Genomic DNA, 14,132 nt, shown 5'->3' on the forward strand with positions numbered 1-14,132 from the left:
CAAAAAATAATTTACAATGGTTAATGTTTGTTCATTTGTGTGTTAATTTCTTTCAAGGCATAGAAATAGTCATACATAACATATTTAGGAACTGAAATTCTATTGAAGTTGTTCTTCATATGGACACTGAATGTCTATTCATGAACTGAAATATGATAATTATAGAGGTCGTCTGTGTTCAGTGTTCAGTGGCTTCTTCATAAGAGGATTCTGCTCCATACACGCAATGGATATGCCATACACAGTCAAAGGCCACCTAAATGCATGACAAAAGCTCTGCAAGCACAAGTTGCTATTGTAGAGGTGGACAAATTTGAGAGTCATGAACAAGGCAGTTAGGAAATGGCATGGGGTGCTGTAGTACTGTAGCTTTGTATAAAAACGGAATTTTAGAGTTGGGGGCTATTGATGCTAACCGCATTAAATTCATGTTTGGAGCCATTTATGATTCTCCCAATTCTATAGAACCTCAGTGAGTGGGTGAAGACAAAAGCTGCAGTTGTGTTTGGATGTTGGCTCATTAAAACATATTTTAAATTAATGTAAAACTAGCCTGACCCAGGGTCGGCACATGTGGAGACACAATTAGGTTTTAAAAATAATTTCTGTTTGAAAATAAACGAGTGGAGGTTAATGCTTTCCCAGTTAATGACAGGGACAGTAGGATTTATTTTGTAACTCACCCTCATCCCCTCAAATCTGGACAGGGCTCTGAGGGGTCTCAGGGCCCTAAGGGTACGCAAGGACTTGATTGGCCCCAGCTCTGAGTAACCCAGGAGGTTGGCCGTCAGGCTGATGATGGAAACCTAGGAGACGCAAGAGACACTGAGAGTTAACAGTTTTTTTTAACAAGTTCATCTACTGAATCTGCAGAATAAGAAACAAAACACAATGGTTAAATCATGGTAACAGACAAAGGATGTTTGGCAAGATCTCTGGCTCTGAACCTGAAATGACGTGTAATCAGGAATCAGTGCATGTGCAGGTCATGCAAACACCCCCTATGTATTCCCAACTAAGAAGGAAGACAAGTGGATATACGTAGTGTATAAGACCGTTGTGATGAATCCTGCATCTTTCTACCCTCAACTTCTGTTGAGAGCACCATTTTATGAGTTTGCCATTCCTCAACAAGTTCAGCCTATGCCTGTACAATCATTTGAACTGCCTTGCTTTTGGCGGTCACCAGAATCTAGACGACGATTTTCTGAGAAGAATTTATTTTGCTTGAGCACACAGTTCCACATTCTACAATCTATATGTGTGCATAGAACAAGGAAAGATGCACTAACTAAATGTACTAACATTCACCTTCAAGGGACACTTACATCAACAATGAGGAAGTCCAGCCAGCACCAGGCGTTGGTAAAGTAGACCTTGAAGCCATAAGCCACCCATTTGAGGAGCATCTCAACAATGAAGACGTATGTGAACACCTGATCAGCATACTCCAGAATGATCTTAATGGTTCTTCTTTGTTCAAGGTAGATGTCCTCAAAGGCCTGTGAAATAGCAATAGCAAGCAATATGTGATGACTAAATGAACAGTGCTTTGTCTTATGTAAGGAGCATGCATTAAATCTTCATACAAAATGCCATTGCCATATACACAATGTTTTTTTTTTAATAATTGTACCATATATTTTGTACATCGTCTCATATGTGTTGTGTATGTGTCTCTCTGTATATGATATGGATATTGGATAAGGATAAATGCCTTGTATCTGTGAATATCTACAGTATGTGTCAATGTGTCAATAGTGTGTGTGTCAATACGCTTGGCCAAGAAAGCTATTTCTGAATGTAACTCAATCATGCAATCATATTTGGATCCCAGCTTACCAGAGCACCGCTGCTGAGCAGGATCATTAAAATGATGAAGGTCTCAAAGTAGTTGTGCTCTACTATAGTGAAGCACGTGCGTCGGAGGGTCCACCAGATTTTCCCTTTATCCTGGGTGATGTCAAGAGCCAGGCAAGGACAGCGGCGGAGACAATCTGTACGTGAGCACAGGGAACAGGAAACAGAAGAGAAGGCTTCGGAAATACCCTTTTTATGAAATATCTACAGTACTGTGCAAAGGGTTTAGGCACTTTAGTTGTTTCACAAAACATTTGTCTTAGACAGTTATTTTCGATCCGTATGAGCATTAGTGTTTCAATAGCAAATACCATATTTTAGATTTTCAAACACATTTGTACAATAGTGAAGTATTGCCATGAGACAGTTATGTGCTATTAAAGAAAGCAAACAAATAAACAGACCACATTTCAGATTCAAAATCTAAAGGCCATCAGCTCAGAACTGGCGGAAACCAGTGGGGAACAGATGAAAGAGACAAAAAGAATCAAGACAGTCTAAATCCACCGAAGAACTGTGGCAAGTTCTTCGAAATGCTATAGGCTAATTGAAACTGTTTTGAAGACAAATGGAGGTTGCACCTGACAGTGATGGTTCTTTGGTTTACTGCACTCTGTATGTAGTTATTTGATAAGTAAAAACTATTACATTCTAAAATGGAACATTAAACACAGAAGTGAACATTAACCATTCTTACAGGCACACACACACACACAGTATTATAGAGGCGAGCTATTACACACACACACGCGGCATTAATCACATCTCCAATCTCTGCAGGACTTACTCTCTGTGTAGCACTCCTGGGGGAAATCGGTGTCCTCCTCTTCCTCTTCCTCCACCTCCTCTATCAGAGGACCCTTGTCCACCGTACTGCATTCTGAAGTGTCATCTGCATATTCCTCCTTCTGTAGCAGCAGAATATGTGAGTTGTGTTTGTTAGGTCATTTCTAATGAGGCTATAATATTAATAATAGTACAGTACAGTATATAGTATACTCTAGTCAGTCAGTGTTTCGTTGAATTAGGTCCACGACACAATAGGCTGTCTGCAATCACAGACTCAAAGTAGCCGGAACTCGAACCCGGATCGACGATGGTTGTCCCACCAATACCGCCTCTACCACAATACCAGATGCATCCACAGGTACCCCTCAAGATACACCTTTAAAATATTCCACTTGCACATCTGTGTCTGAACGATGCACCGGGTTGGCGGGAGTAACGTTAGACACCCAAATATCTTCGCGTAATAGAGGTTAATTCACATGTCCCCAAATAGTCTGTAAACGTCCTAGCCATGAACAGTGACTCACTTTTTCAGGAGACTCAGACAACTAATTGAAAACTCTTTTGAGTGACTGCCCTCGAAAACCAAAAGAAGTGTTGTGGTTGATTTAGCTACAAAGCCTCTAACATCTATTTCCAAAGGTCTTGTGTGTGCTTGCCAACCTTGTTTCCGCTACCAGTTCTGCATACTTTAGCTTCTTCCTTTAAAAGGGTTTAAAGGAATTCCTCAATCGCATCTTCAAAGGGAATTGTTAACTCAATAAAGTAAATAATGCGCTCAAGAATACACTGTGTAACTTCAATTTGCCTTTCCGACATCAGCCAGCAATCTCCAATCCAGCACTTTGCCGATTTCCCTAATACTGTTTATACGTGCCTAGTGTCAACTTCTCTGCCTTTCTTACACAAAATAAATCCTACTGTCCCTGTCATTAACCGACAAAGAGTTAACCTCAACTCTTACTATCAAACAAAAATACCAATGATTTAAAAAACCTGATTATGTCTCAACGTGTCCCCCCAACACCAATACACAACTTGCGGCTTCCGTCTTAACCCACCCAATAACTGAGGTTCTGTCTTAACCCGCCCAATAACTGAGGTTCTGTAGAGTTGGCATCAGTGACTCCAATGATTAATTTAATGCGGCTAGCATCCATAGCCCACAATACTCTCCAGCTGATCGTCCTCTTCCCAACATTATGCCAGTTCATCCATTGCCCTTGCTTTGCTTGAGAAGCTGCTGCTGTTTGTCTAATTTCTCTTCTTGCTCGCAAACAAAGATGGTTACCATTTGCCTCCTCTACGGCAATGTAGTCTTACCCCATGATTTCCAACTGTCACGTAACCTTGCTTTTCCACAATGTCGAAAAAAAAAAATGGCAATCTAACCTGGTGACATTAGCATCTGGGTCAAGTTGTGTGGTCATTCTGGTACAATACAAATGTTGTGATGACACTAAAGGTTGGTGCAGGGCATGATGAATAAATAAATAAAATGTAAAAGGCAATCTGTGTAGTTTTACAGTATGTGGCCGTTATGTAAGGTGAGCTATATTTAGTAGCATGGGGATGGATTGAAGCGCTTGCGTAAATCTTCAGCTACAGATTCACATGGTCGTCCTCTTTCACTGAGGTGGCAGCTTGTCTTTCGGAGATTAATGGGTAAACAAACGAGCACACGCATGCCATGGCAACTGTGGGAAATGTTGATTCAACTTCTTTCATGACACAGAGTCAACAAGCCTGCCTCACCTTCAGTCACAGTGCTGTAATGTTAAGTCCTATACACAATCACCAATCCCTTGTACAACTGAGTAAGCACCTCAGAAATGTGCAGTCTAGGGCAGTGTAGGTCTAACCCAGATCTGCAGGAACATATTTCAGGGACTAGGATGTTGTTTCATTTGTGGGACACCTCCCGCCAAATTGCTCCTGCGATTAAGACAGGCATGTGTGGAACCAGTTCCATATGTCATGTGATCAACTGTCTAATCTGGTGAAGGGACATGCTAAGCCTGGATTCAGTACTAGTTTCAGTCATGAGTTTGGTTTTGGGTGTTAGCAGTGTCTCAATGAAACAAATGCTATGCTAGGTCATCTGTTCAGCCACTATAGCCGGCCAGGAGAGCCCATCACTAAAACCCTCACTATATGACATATATTTAGCTTAGCTTCAAATGGGGTTGCAAAGGTTGCAGCAGCTAAAATGGATTGAGCTCGTCTTTTTTAAGGGAATGCAGGAAGAGAGAGAGAGAGAGAGAGAGAGAGTAAGGGAGACAGAGGAGTCATGAGCAGGCGTTCCTAATCATGCTGTGTTAGCCCCGGTTCCCACGGTCTGATGCTGTGAGACTACCCAACCCTGACATAAACCCCTGACGTCGATGCAGAGACACCACTGGTGCACACTGATCTAGGACACCCAGTAGTGCTGACACAAGGACCGAAGGATCGGTGATCAGCCAACCATGCTTCTCGTGTCAAGCTTTTGAAGGTGGTCCCTTAGCCTCAAGGCAGAAGGGGTACTAGTGTAGGCTTGGGGAAGAAGATACTGCAACCCTAGACTCAGAGAGGTGTCTTTCTTTCCTCATCTTGTCACACATGAAAGTTTATGAAGAGGGGGAGAAGCTGTCTAGAAGGTATAAAGTCACTGAAATATAAGTCACAAGCACCGTACCAAAAGAACTAATGGTGTTTGTACAGTTATTTAACACTTCACTTAGATTCCAAACATCAGTGGTCGTGACACTCTTTCTTTGCAACATTCTTAATATGAATACATTCTATAATACACAAAAAAAAAAAACTACAAACTACTGCTACTTCCCAATGTTTATTATTAGATTAATAGCACCTCAGCCGCAGTAATGGTGTGCCATCTAAAAAAAACTGTAGCTTCATTGTCATCCCCGAAACCACTTTCCACTGTTCGGTTGGTAGCACTCAGTCAGTTGACAAACTTTACACAATTGCTTATATCCAGATGACAATCCCTGTGAAGACAAGTGCATGAATTTAGACCTACCTTAGTTTTTTTGTCATCTTCTGCCTCATGTTCATACTCTGAGACGCTGTCCTCATCGTGAGTGTCAAAGTCCGACTCTCCCTTGGCAATTGGCACCTTGAGGGTCAAAGCGTTCGTGAACGAGTCGTCATGGCTTGTATCATCCTCCCGTCCCCACACGCCCTCCACTTTCTTCACCTCAGGCTCGCCCGAATCCAGGTGGTTCAGGACTAAGTTGTTGCTCTTGACGTGATCGTCCTCATCCTCCTCTTCCCCATCACCCTTTTTGGGTTTTAGCCCCAAAAGTCCCCTGACTTGCCCAATAATGTAGGCTTTCGCCCAATCAATGCCCCGGTTGATTCTCCCAATGGCGATCTGGAGGTTGTTCTCTCCTTCATCATCTGGTGCGGACATGTTATCTCCGCTGAAGGAGCTCAACAGCAAAGCCAGGAAGAGGTTCAGGACCTGGGCAGAAACAGAACAAAGTGTGTGTTGATGTAGACAAGAAAAGTATAAGTAAGGGGAATAAATTGTTTATGTGAAAAAACCTGTCATGGTGGATATCTTGTGAAGTTGAAACTAAAACTAATATTTTAAGTTTGACACTTTTATTTACATTTGAACTGCCCCAAGTAACGTTTTTATTCAGATAATTACTTATGTATGTCCATGCGATCACAACTATACTCCATTAGAGGTCAATATGTATATTAACATACATGAGTGCAATGCAACACTGGAGCAGTGATTTCTCCAGTCCCTAGGTCCACTAACAGTAGACAAATTCAAATTCTAATTACTAATTCTGATTTCCTGTATGATCTCTAACTCAGTCAAATCTTTTACATTGTTCAATACTGCCTTTATTTTTTTCCAGTATAACTACATGCAATGACAGGAGTGTTGATTGAGTGCTCTCAACAGAACGTACTTACCACCAGATTACCGATGACCATGACCATCATGAAGACGCAGAGGCACATGCCTTCACCTGCCACCTCCATGCAGTCCCACATGGTCTCGATCCACTCCCCACACAGGACGCGGAAGATGATGAGGAAGGCGTGGAAGAAGTCATGCATGTGCCAGCGAGGCAGCACGCAGTCCTGGGCAATCTTGCACACACATTCACTGTAGTTCTTGCCGAACAGCTGCATGCCCACCACAGCGAAGATGAAGACGATGATGCCAAGGACGAGAGTCAGGTTGCCCAGAGCGCCCACAGAGTTGCCGATGATGCGGAGCAGCATGTTGAGGGTGGGCCAGGACTTTGCCAGTTTGAAGACGCGCATCTGCCTCCACACCCAAACATTTACCATTAAGAAGCATGGCATTGCTTTGCCGTAAGCATGGTAACTACATTCTTGGTTTTCTGATAAGAGACACATGGATTGATGTTTTCTAGACTATATAAATGCTTTTTAAAGACGTGTTCTGGGCTTAACTCTTCCTTGACTATACTGTATATGTATTGATTAACTAGACACACATACACACAAACATAAATCACAGACACGCCTTGAAGAAAAAAATACAGACTTCCAAAAACCTTGGACATGACACATAATCAAATAAACAAACAAACAAACAAATAATCAAACAAACATACATACAAACATACTCACTCTCCAGAGCTGATATGACTACAGACACAATCAAATCAGTGTAAAGCATAAAGGCAAACTGGAATGATTGCAGTCCTACAACACCACCACATAATTGACAGTTAGTCACCTGACTAGTCCTGACTGAGAGAAAGCATTGGGCTCACCAAACGGAAGGAGCGCAGCACAGACAGGCCCTGAACATCAGCCAGACCCAGCTCCACTAGACTCATGGTCACGATGATGCTGTCAAAGATGTTCCAGCCCACCTGGAAGTAATAATACGGATCCATGCCGATGAGTTTGAAGACCATCTCAGCCGTGAAGATACCAGTGAAGACCTATACATACAACCAGAGAGATAGAGAGAGAGAGAGAGAGAGAGAGAGTGTGAAACAGATGCGGAGATTCAACTTTGATTAATGTACTGCATTACAATAATCTGCATGTAGCCAGTCAGCAGAGCGTGCAGAACTGCAGGTGGTGTTTAAGGACAAATAGTACATGAAATGTGTGTGTTTATTTTTTTTCTATTTCTCTTGCCAGGTTCCATACTGTCAGCATGTGTCCACGTCCTCAACTGTACTCAGAAGCATATAATAAACAGGGTTCAACGTATATGTGCTGGTCAGATGTGTGTTTGTGCTTGTGCTTGTGTGTGTGTGTCTGCATGTCTTTATTTTTTTATTTTGTCTTACCAAATTCCCCACTGACAGCATGTTCTCAAACTCCGGGGTCATTGGATAGTGCTCCATGGCCATGAAGACAGTGTTGAGAACGATGCAGATGGTGATACCCAAGTCCACAAACGGGTCCATCACCACAAAGTGCACCCACTTCTTAAAGAACACCCAGGGAGGACAGCAATCCCACTTCAGAAAGATGTCCGCAAACTTGTACCAGCAAGGGGGACATGGCCTCTGAAGGTCATCAAATTCTGTCAATGTTTAAAAGAGGTTTGACAGTTTTGCTTATTGTTTATTACAAAACAAAATGTTTTTTTTCTTAGAGTAGATTGTCCTTTTTTTGTATTGGAAATTGACGTCAACTGGGTGTAACCTGTGCTGTGTAACAGTACAGTCATGCACCAGACTCGACCTTGCAGCATAGGAGGCAAGAGTGCTAGCAACGAGGCTAAAACCCATCAGAGTTAACACCTGCTCACACATAGGAGGCAAGAGTGCTAGCAACGAGGCTAAAACCCATCAGAGTTAACACCTGCTCACACATAGGAGGCAAGAGTGCTAGCAACGAGGCTAAAACCCATCAGAGTTGACATCTGTTGCTAGCACATCTCGTAAGCTCTATCTGCTGGCTATGGCATGAGGACATTCACAATACATAAACGTGCAGTGTCTAACCCAGCCCCTTCAGTCTACAACCAATGCAGAGGTGCAAATACTCTCCCTTGAAACCAGGCTGATCTCATCTAACCCAGGAACCTGACAATGCTGCGCTAAACCCTTTTAAATAGACAGGCCTCCACTTGGTCTGTTGACAGCACAATTAGGCTGAGAGTGACAGGGCACAGCTATTATAACACAGGTGGGCACAGCTATTATAACCAGGCTTGGGGAGTAACGGAATACATGGAACGGCGTTATGTAATTAGGATACGAAAAAAAGTGTAACTGTATTCCGGTACAGTCACACACAAAAAAGACGTAATTAGATTACATATACTTTTAGCACAAATTGGGATTATTAACAGGATTACATTTTTAAAATGCAGAACATTATACTCTCATCCACATGCGCACTTTACAACACGTCACGAGAACACAACAGAGAAAACTACAAGACCATATGATGACCTCGAGTTCAAAAATTGCTTTCCTGGGCTGGACATATTGAGACTATTTTGTCCTCAAAGCTGAAAGTGGGAAGAACATAACAGTGCAGTGCACCTTATGGCTCCTCGCGGTGAAAATAGTCGTTGTCCAAGGACTCCACGTCAAATTCCATGAGGCATTTACAGGCAAGACCAACACTGCTAACGTCTACACAGACATCCAGTTAGCTAAGGTTAAAGTTGGTTAGCTAACCTGTTAGCTAACCTGTTACTTGCCTACAAACGTAATGGAAAAGGGGGGCTGTGATAACTGGAATGATCGTGTTTAAATAGAACACAAACCCCTGATCGAAATATGTTCCTGACAGTTTAATTGAAGTTTCAGCGTGATCTTTGACAGTTCAGAAAGTGGACACTTGATTCATTAAAAATACTGTGGATGTTCTAAATCTATGCTGATTTTTATTTTGTATTAGCCTATGCTTTGTAAACTGTGGTGTTGTGCACTTTCAATGTAGGTCTGTAGGCTGAATTTGTAGCCTGGGTACCAGACGAATTGACCGATCGCCAGGGCCCCGCCCCCTTAGTTACTGTTGCTACGTCCGACACAATTCCCGGAACTGTCAAGCTAAAAGCCATGGCGAGTACGGGGACAAGCGCTATAGCTGTCAGTGTGAGTGATGATTTTTGGAGTAATACCTCCACGATATCCTCCAGATCAAGGCAAAAGGGACTGCAGTATGCAGTGGAAGGATATCCAAAATATTAAGATCAACAACGAAGTGGACACAACAATAATCGAAGCAAAAGTATACAGGTCTCAATAAAAAAAATGAGAAACCCTACGACCTCTTCATTAAATGCAACCAGCACAAACCTTGTAGACTAGTCATGTTATTTCACCACTGGGTAAGATATGTATATAATATTTCAAGCTAGCTAATAACCTACAAAGATTCTTTATTCTTATTATTTATTCCGTCTCTGGCGAGACACTCTGGTACTGGAGGTATCTATCGATCTAGCTAGCTAGGATGGTGACAATCTAGAGAACAGTACAGTAACGTACCAGTGTGGATCAAGATAGCTGCTAGTGACGTTATTGTTCAAGGGATGTGTGTGCATGTTGCTGAAAGTATTTCACAGTCACTGTAGTGATAACTTGCTTGTAAAATGATGATCCTGATGTAATGCTATGGCTTTGTATCAGATCGCCAGGTTATTGCTCTCAGGTTGTGCCTTATGCATACCTTGGGATACTCAGGAGTAGGTTGCCCATTCACAAAATGCCACAAAGATTAAAATAAAACAACTTCATAATGGCCTTTTGTTCAACATTGATACAGTATGTTAAGCTCGAGCTAGTCTCTCCAACTAAAGTGTTAATGTTAAAATCAAAATGTTAATGTTACCGTCTGTAAAATTGCACACTGAGTTATCCTAGCTAGCGATGTTGATGTTACCGTCTGTAAAATTGCACGCTGAGCTATCCTAGCTAGCGATGTTGATGTTACGTCTGTAAAATTGCACGCTGAGCTATCCTGGCCAGAGATAGCAAACGCCAGCAGCATAAATACAAAGTGTTCGTTAAAAGTTCTGTTCAATGTTGTATCAAGCATAAATACAAAGTGTTCGTTAAAAGTTCTGTTCAATGCTGGCGTTTGCTATCGCTAGCTAGGATAGCTCAGACTGCAATTTTACAGACGGTAACATTAACATTTTGACGGTAACATTTTGATTTTAACATTAACACTTTAGTTGGAGAGACTAGTTATGTACTTGTAGTGGTAATAATACAAGTTGTCATGAACCATAACTGTTTGGGGATGTTCTCTCAACTAGACAGTTAGTTATCATACCTAGCGATAGCGTAGTTCGCTAGATAGATATCATAGCTAGCTGCAAGCAGCTTCATTTACTTTGGAGCAGACATATGTGTGTTTTTCGATATATTGAGGTGGGAGTGGGGTCTCCCACACTGTTTAATCCACCGCCGGCACCTTTCCTCTTGTGTTTTGGGCTTTGGAAATGCGGAAAAAAAACACGCATCCCTCTAATCTCTGTGTCAGATCTAAAAGTCCCGTAAGCACACTGCTTCACCATGCTGCTCAGACCTCAAAGTTGTCGGACCTTCTTCTCTTAGTAGCGGTTGCTAAGGTATGATTGGACGAGGGCCGTTCTAGGGAGGAGTTTCGCGATCGGTCAATTTAGCCCCGCCCACAACATTTGAGGTCGGGAAGTTCGGTCTGGCATTGAGGAGGAATTATGCCCGACCTGACGCTGTACAGACCAATCAAATTGTCAGGGCGGGCTTTATACGATGATGGACATATGATCAACAGTAACGTAATCAACCACGTCACCAAAGAGCTTTAGGTTTGAGTCTGTTTTAGAAGACATTGACAGCGCATTCATTTTGAAAGAGGAACAGAGACACGCGATCAAGGCATTTGTCGATCAAAAAGATGTTTTTGCCGTCCTTCCTACGGGATCCGGTAAAAGTTTATCAGCTGGCCCCGATGGTCTACGTTATGGTCATACTACGTTGCTCTGATTGGTTGTAGGTATATCCAATTGAGTGAAGAGGCCTTTTTTTCCCTGGTTCGGTTGAAACACGCCCCATAATCACAGCCTAATGGAACAATATCAGACTCATATTCTGACTAGAATTATGAGTATGACAACGTCAGGCTACTGAATTTGCATAATGACAAGCAGATTTGTCTTTTAAAAAAAAAAACTGAGCAGAGGGCAGGTTTAATTATTAAAACTTGTTTTCCTAATTTTCTTTTCTAAGGTTACATTGTGCTGTTGACTAACAAAGCCATCTTATGATGATGCCAGGGTTTAAGTAGAGAGGTGTCAGGTGTGCGTGATTAGTACTCCGTGATTGTGAATGAGACGGAGGTGCGTGAGTTGAAGTCGAAGGGAGCGTGGCAGGAACAGAGTTCAGCGCTGGCGTGACATATATACACACATCAAACCACAACCACACGGCCCTCATGCGCATTTTCCTTCAGGGCAACAAACTGAACTAGTTCACATTTCCGCCCAGCAGGCCCACGCTATATTGCAAAGGGGATTGGGCAAAAAGTGTAAAATGATGCAAGGTATTTGTTTGTAAAAACTGTTGACAGTGAAAGAGTGTTCAACTACGGGTAAGAAAAGTGGGGGATGACCGGTTTATTTTTATTTTCTATGGTTCATATTTTCTTCTGTGTTGTAGCAAATGATGTGTGATTCACTAGTAAAATATCTCGGTGAAATGCTGCATTTGGGCCCAAAAAGGATTTCAGCGCTGGCGTGACATATATGCACACATCAAACCACAATCACATGGCCCTCATGCCCATTTTCCTTCAGGGCAACAAACTGAACTAGTTCACATTTCCGCTGTGGGCACAGCTATTATAACACAGGTTCCACAATAGCATCAAACCACAAGCCTGCTTAACAATGGGGAACTGCTCTGCTTCAGCAGTGTGTAGGCCTATATCATCAGTGATTGTTTGATAAGATGGTTTGGGAGAAAAAATATATAGTGTGCGAACATCAATCCTCTTTTCAAGTTTACTTATTGTAGTTTACTTGTCCACAAGGGTTGAATGTGCACACTTTTTCCTATTTTTCTTGTGTTTGTAACCATAAAAAAAGCAGGTGGAACATTTTTATTTCAGCTAAACAGGGAGATAGTTATGATACCATGTGCTGTCATAACATGGCATGACAGTCAGTGTTTAGTGATATATTAGTAATTGTCATGACAGCTCTCAAATTTCAGTTAAATACAAATTACCATTTTTACAACAGACATTGAATAACAAAAGGTAACAGAAAATGTTATTTCTTCTCTAACACGGACATTCGGTAAGAAGCCTAGAGACTCTGTTATTGTAGGTCTTGTTTTTATGTGATCTTTACACTGGATCAGTAAAACTATTATAACAAAATATAACAAGGTCACTGTCATTGTTTACATTATCATAGCTTTTGGGTAAAGACCAAAGTCAACCCAAGACTTCTTCTCATTCTTAACTTATATTTTAAAGAGAGAATACTTGTGCTAAGACATTTGCAAACAACTCAGGCCCTACCTATACTCACTCCCTACCTAAACTCCGACCCTACCTAAACTCACTCCCTACCTTAACTCCGACCCTACCTAAACTCACTCCCTACCTACACTCACACTGTGGCTGTCTGGGCCAGCTTAGCACCATCATATACAGTATATGTCAAATACATACATCATGTTGTATGTTTACAGTAGATAGATAGATAGATAGATAGATAGATAGATAGATAGCTACCGTCCATGGCGTGGCTTGCTGTTGTCATTGCACTGACAGCACTTGCTTTTCTCTCCTGAGCTCCTGGGACCTGCAGGTAGTCCATGCTTCCATTGGACTTCTCAATGACCCCTTTAGACTGTATGTAGAGAAGAGCAAGCAGCTGGCTAGTCATGCGTATGAACACTTTTATTCAAGTTTGGTCATGTGCTACAATTTCTGTTTAGTTTAGTCTTCTTCTATTTTTCATGTTCACGAACTTAAGAGTGAGATCACATTAACATTTGAATGTCCCCATGTCTGATGGCTGCAGGGGTCGTATTACTCATTTTCACATTAAACTTTTTAACAAAATGTCATGAAGTGCCCAATAATTTCCATACAACTGTATGCATTCCCCCTAATCTTTTACCATGGGAAATGTAGTTGATGGCCTCATTCACACATATGAATTCTACACTCAATGGCCAATCGCTATCATTTAAAAGGCAAAGACAAATGCAGCAGAATTTGGGTTTTGGCTGATTTGCTGTTGCTCCAGGAAAAACATGGTTGTCTCACCTCCTCGTCCTTGAGGGCTTCCTTGCCAAGGCTTCGACCGGCATCACTGTGCTCATTCTCTGTCCCTTCATCTTTTTTGCCCTGACTCGACAGGGACATCTTGCTGCCGGCTATTCTCCCTTGCCTCTGTCAGTTAAACAAATTAAGTCAGTTTGGTCAAAATGTTCAGTTTACCATTAACATTTACCAGTAAGGCTCTAAATTGAACCCTTAATGGTTCTAAAGGAAAGCTT

The 14,132-nt window shown here is 41.9% G+C and overlaps 1 protein-coding gene across 2 annotated transcripts in view; it reads right to left on the minus strand.

The window, feature by feature from the left end:
* scn4ab (sodium channel, voltage-gated, type IV, alpha, b) overlaps positions 1–14,132 on the minus strand; it is a 51,278-nt gene that overhangs the window by 7,602 nt on the left and 29,544 nt on the right. For both annotated transcript variants that reach the window (XM_012816845.3, XM_012816846.3), the window contains exons 11-20: positions 13,900–14,025; positions 13,360–13,477; positions 7,956–8,194; positions 7,425–7,598; positions 6,589–6,945; positions 5,675–6,118; positions 2,648–2,768; positions 1,843–1,997; positions 1,329–1,502; positions 684–806 (exon numbers count right to left, since the gene is read on the minus strand). In XM_012816845.3, coding sequence (XP_012672299.2) covers positions 684–806; positions 1,329–1,502; positions 1,843–1,997; positions 2,648–2,768; positions 5,675–6,118; positions 6,589–6,945; positions 7,425–7,598; positions 7,956–8,194; positions 13,360–13,477; positions 13,900–14,025 — 2,031 coding nt within the window. The remainder of the gene's footprint in view (positions 1–683; positions 807–1,328; positions 1,503–1,842; positions 1,998–2,647; positions 2,769–5,674; positions 6,119–6,588; positions 6,946–7,424; positions 7,599–7,955; positions 8,195–13,359; positions 13,478–13,899; positions 14,026–14,132) is intronic.

This window comes from Clupea harengus, chromosome 1 (assembly GCF_900700415.2).
Source record: "Clupea harengus chromosome 1, Ch_v2.0.2, whole genome shotgun sequence".
Lineage (NCBI taxonomy): Eukaryota > Metazoa > Chordata > Actinopteri > Clupeiformes > Clupeidae > Clupea > Clupea harengus.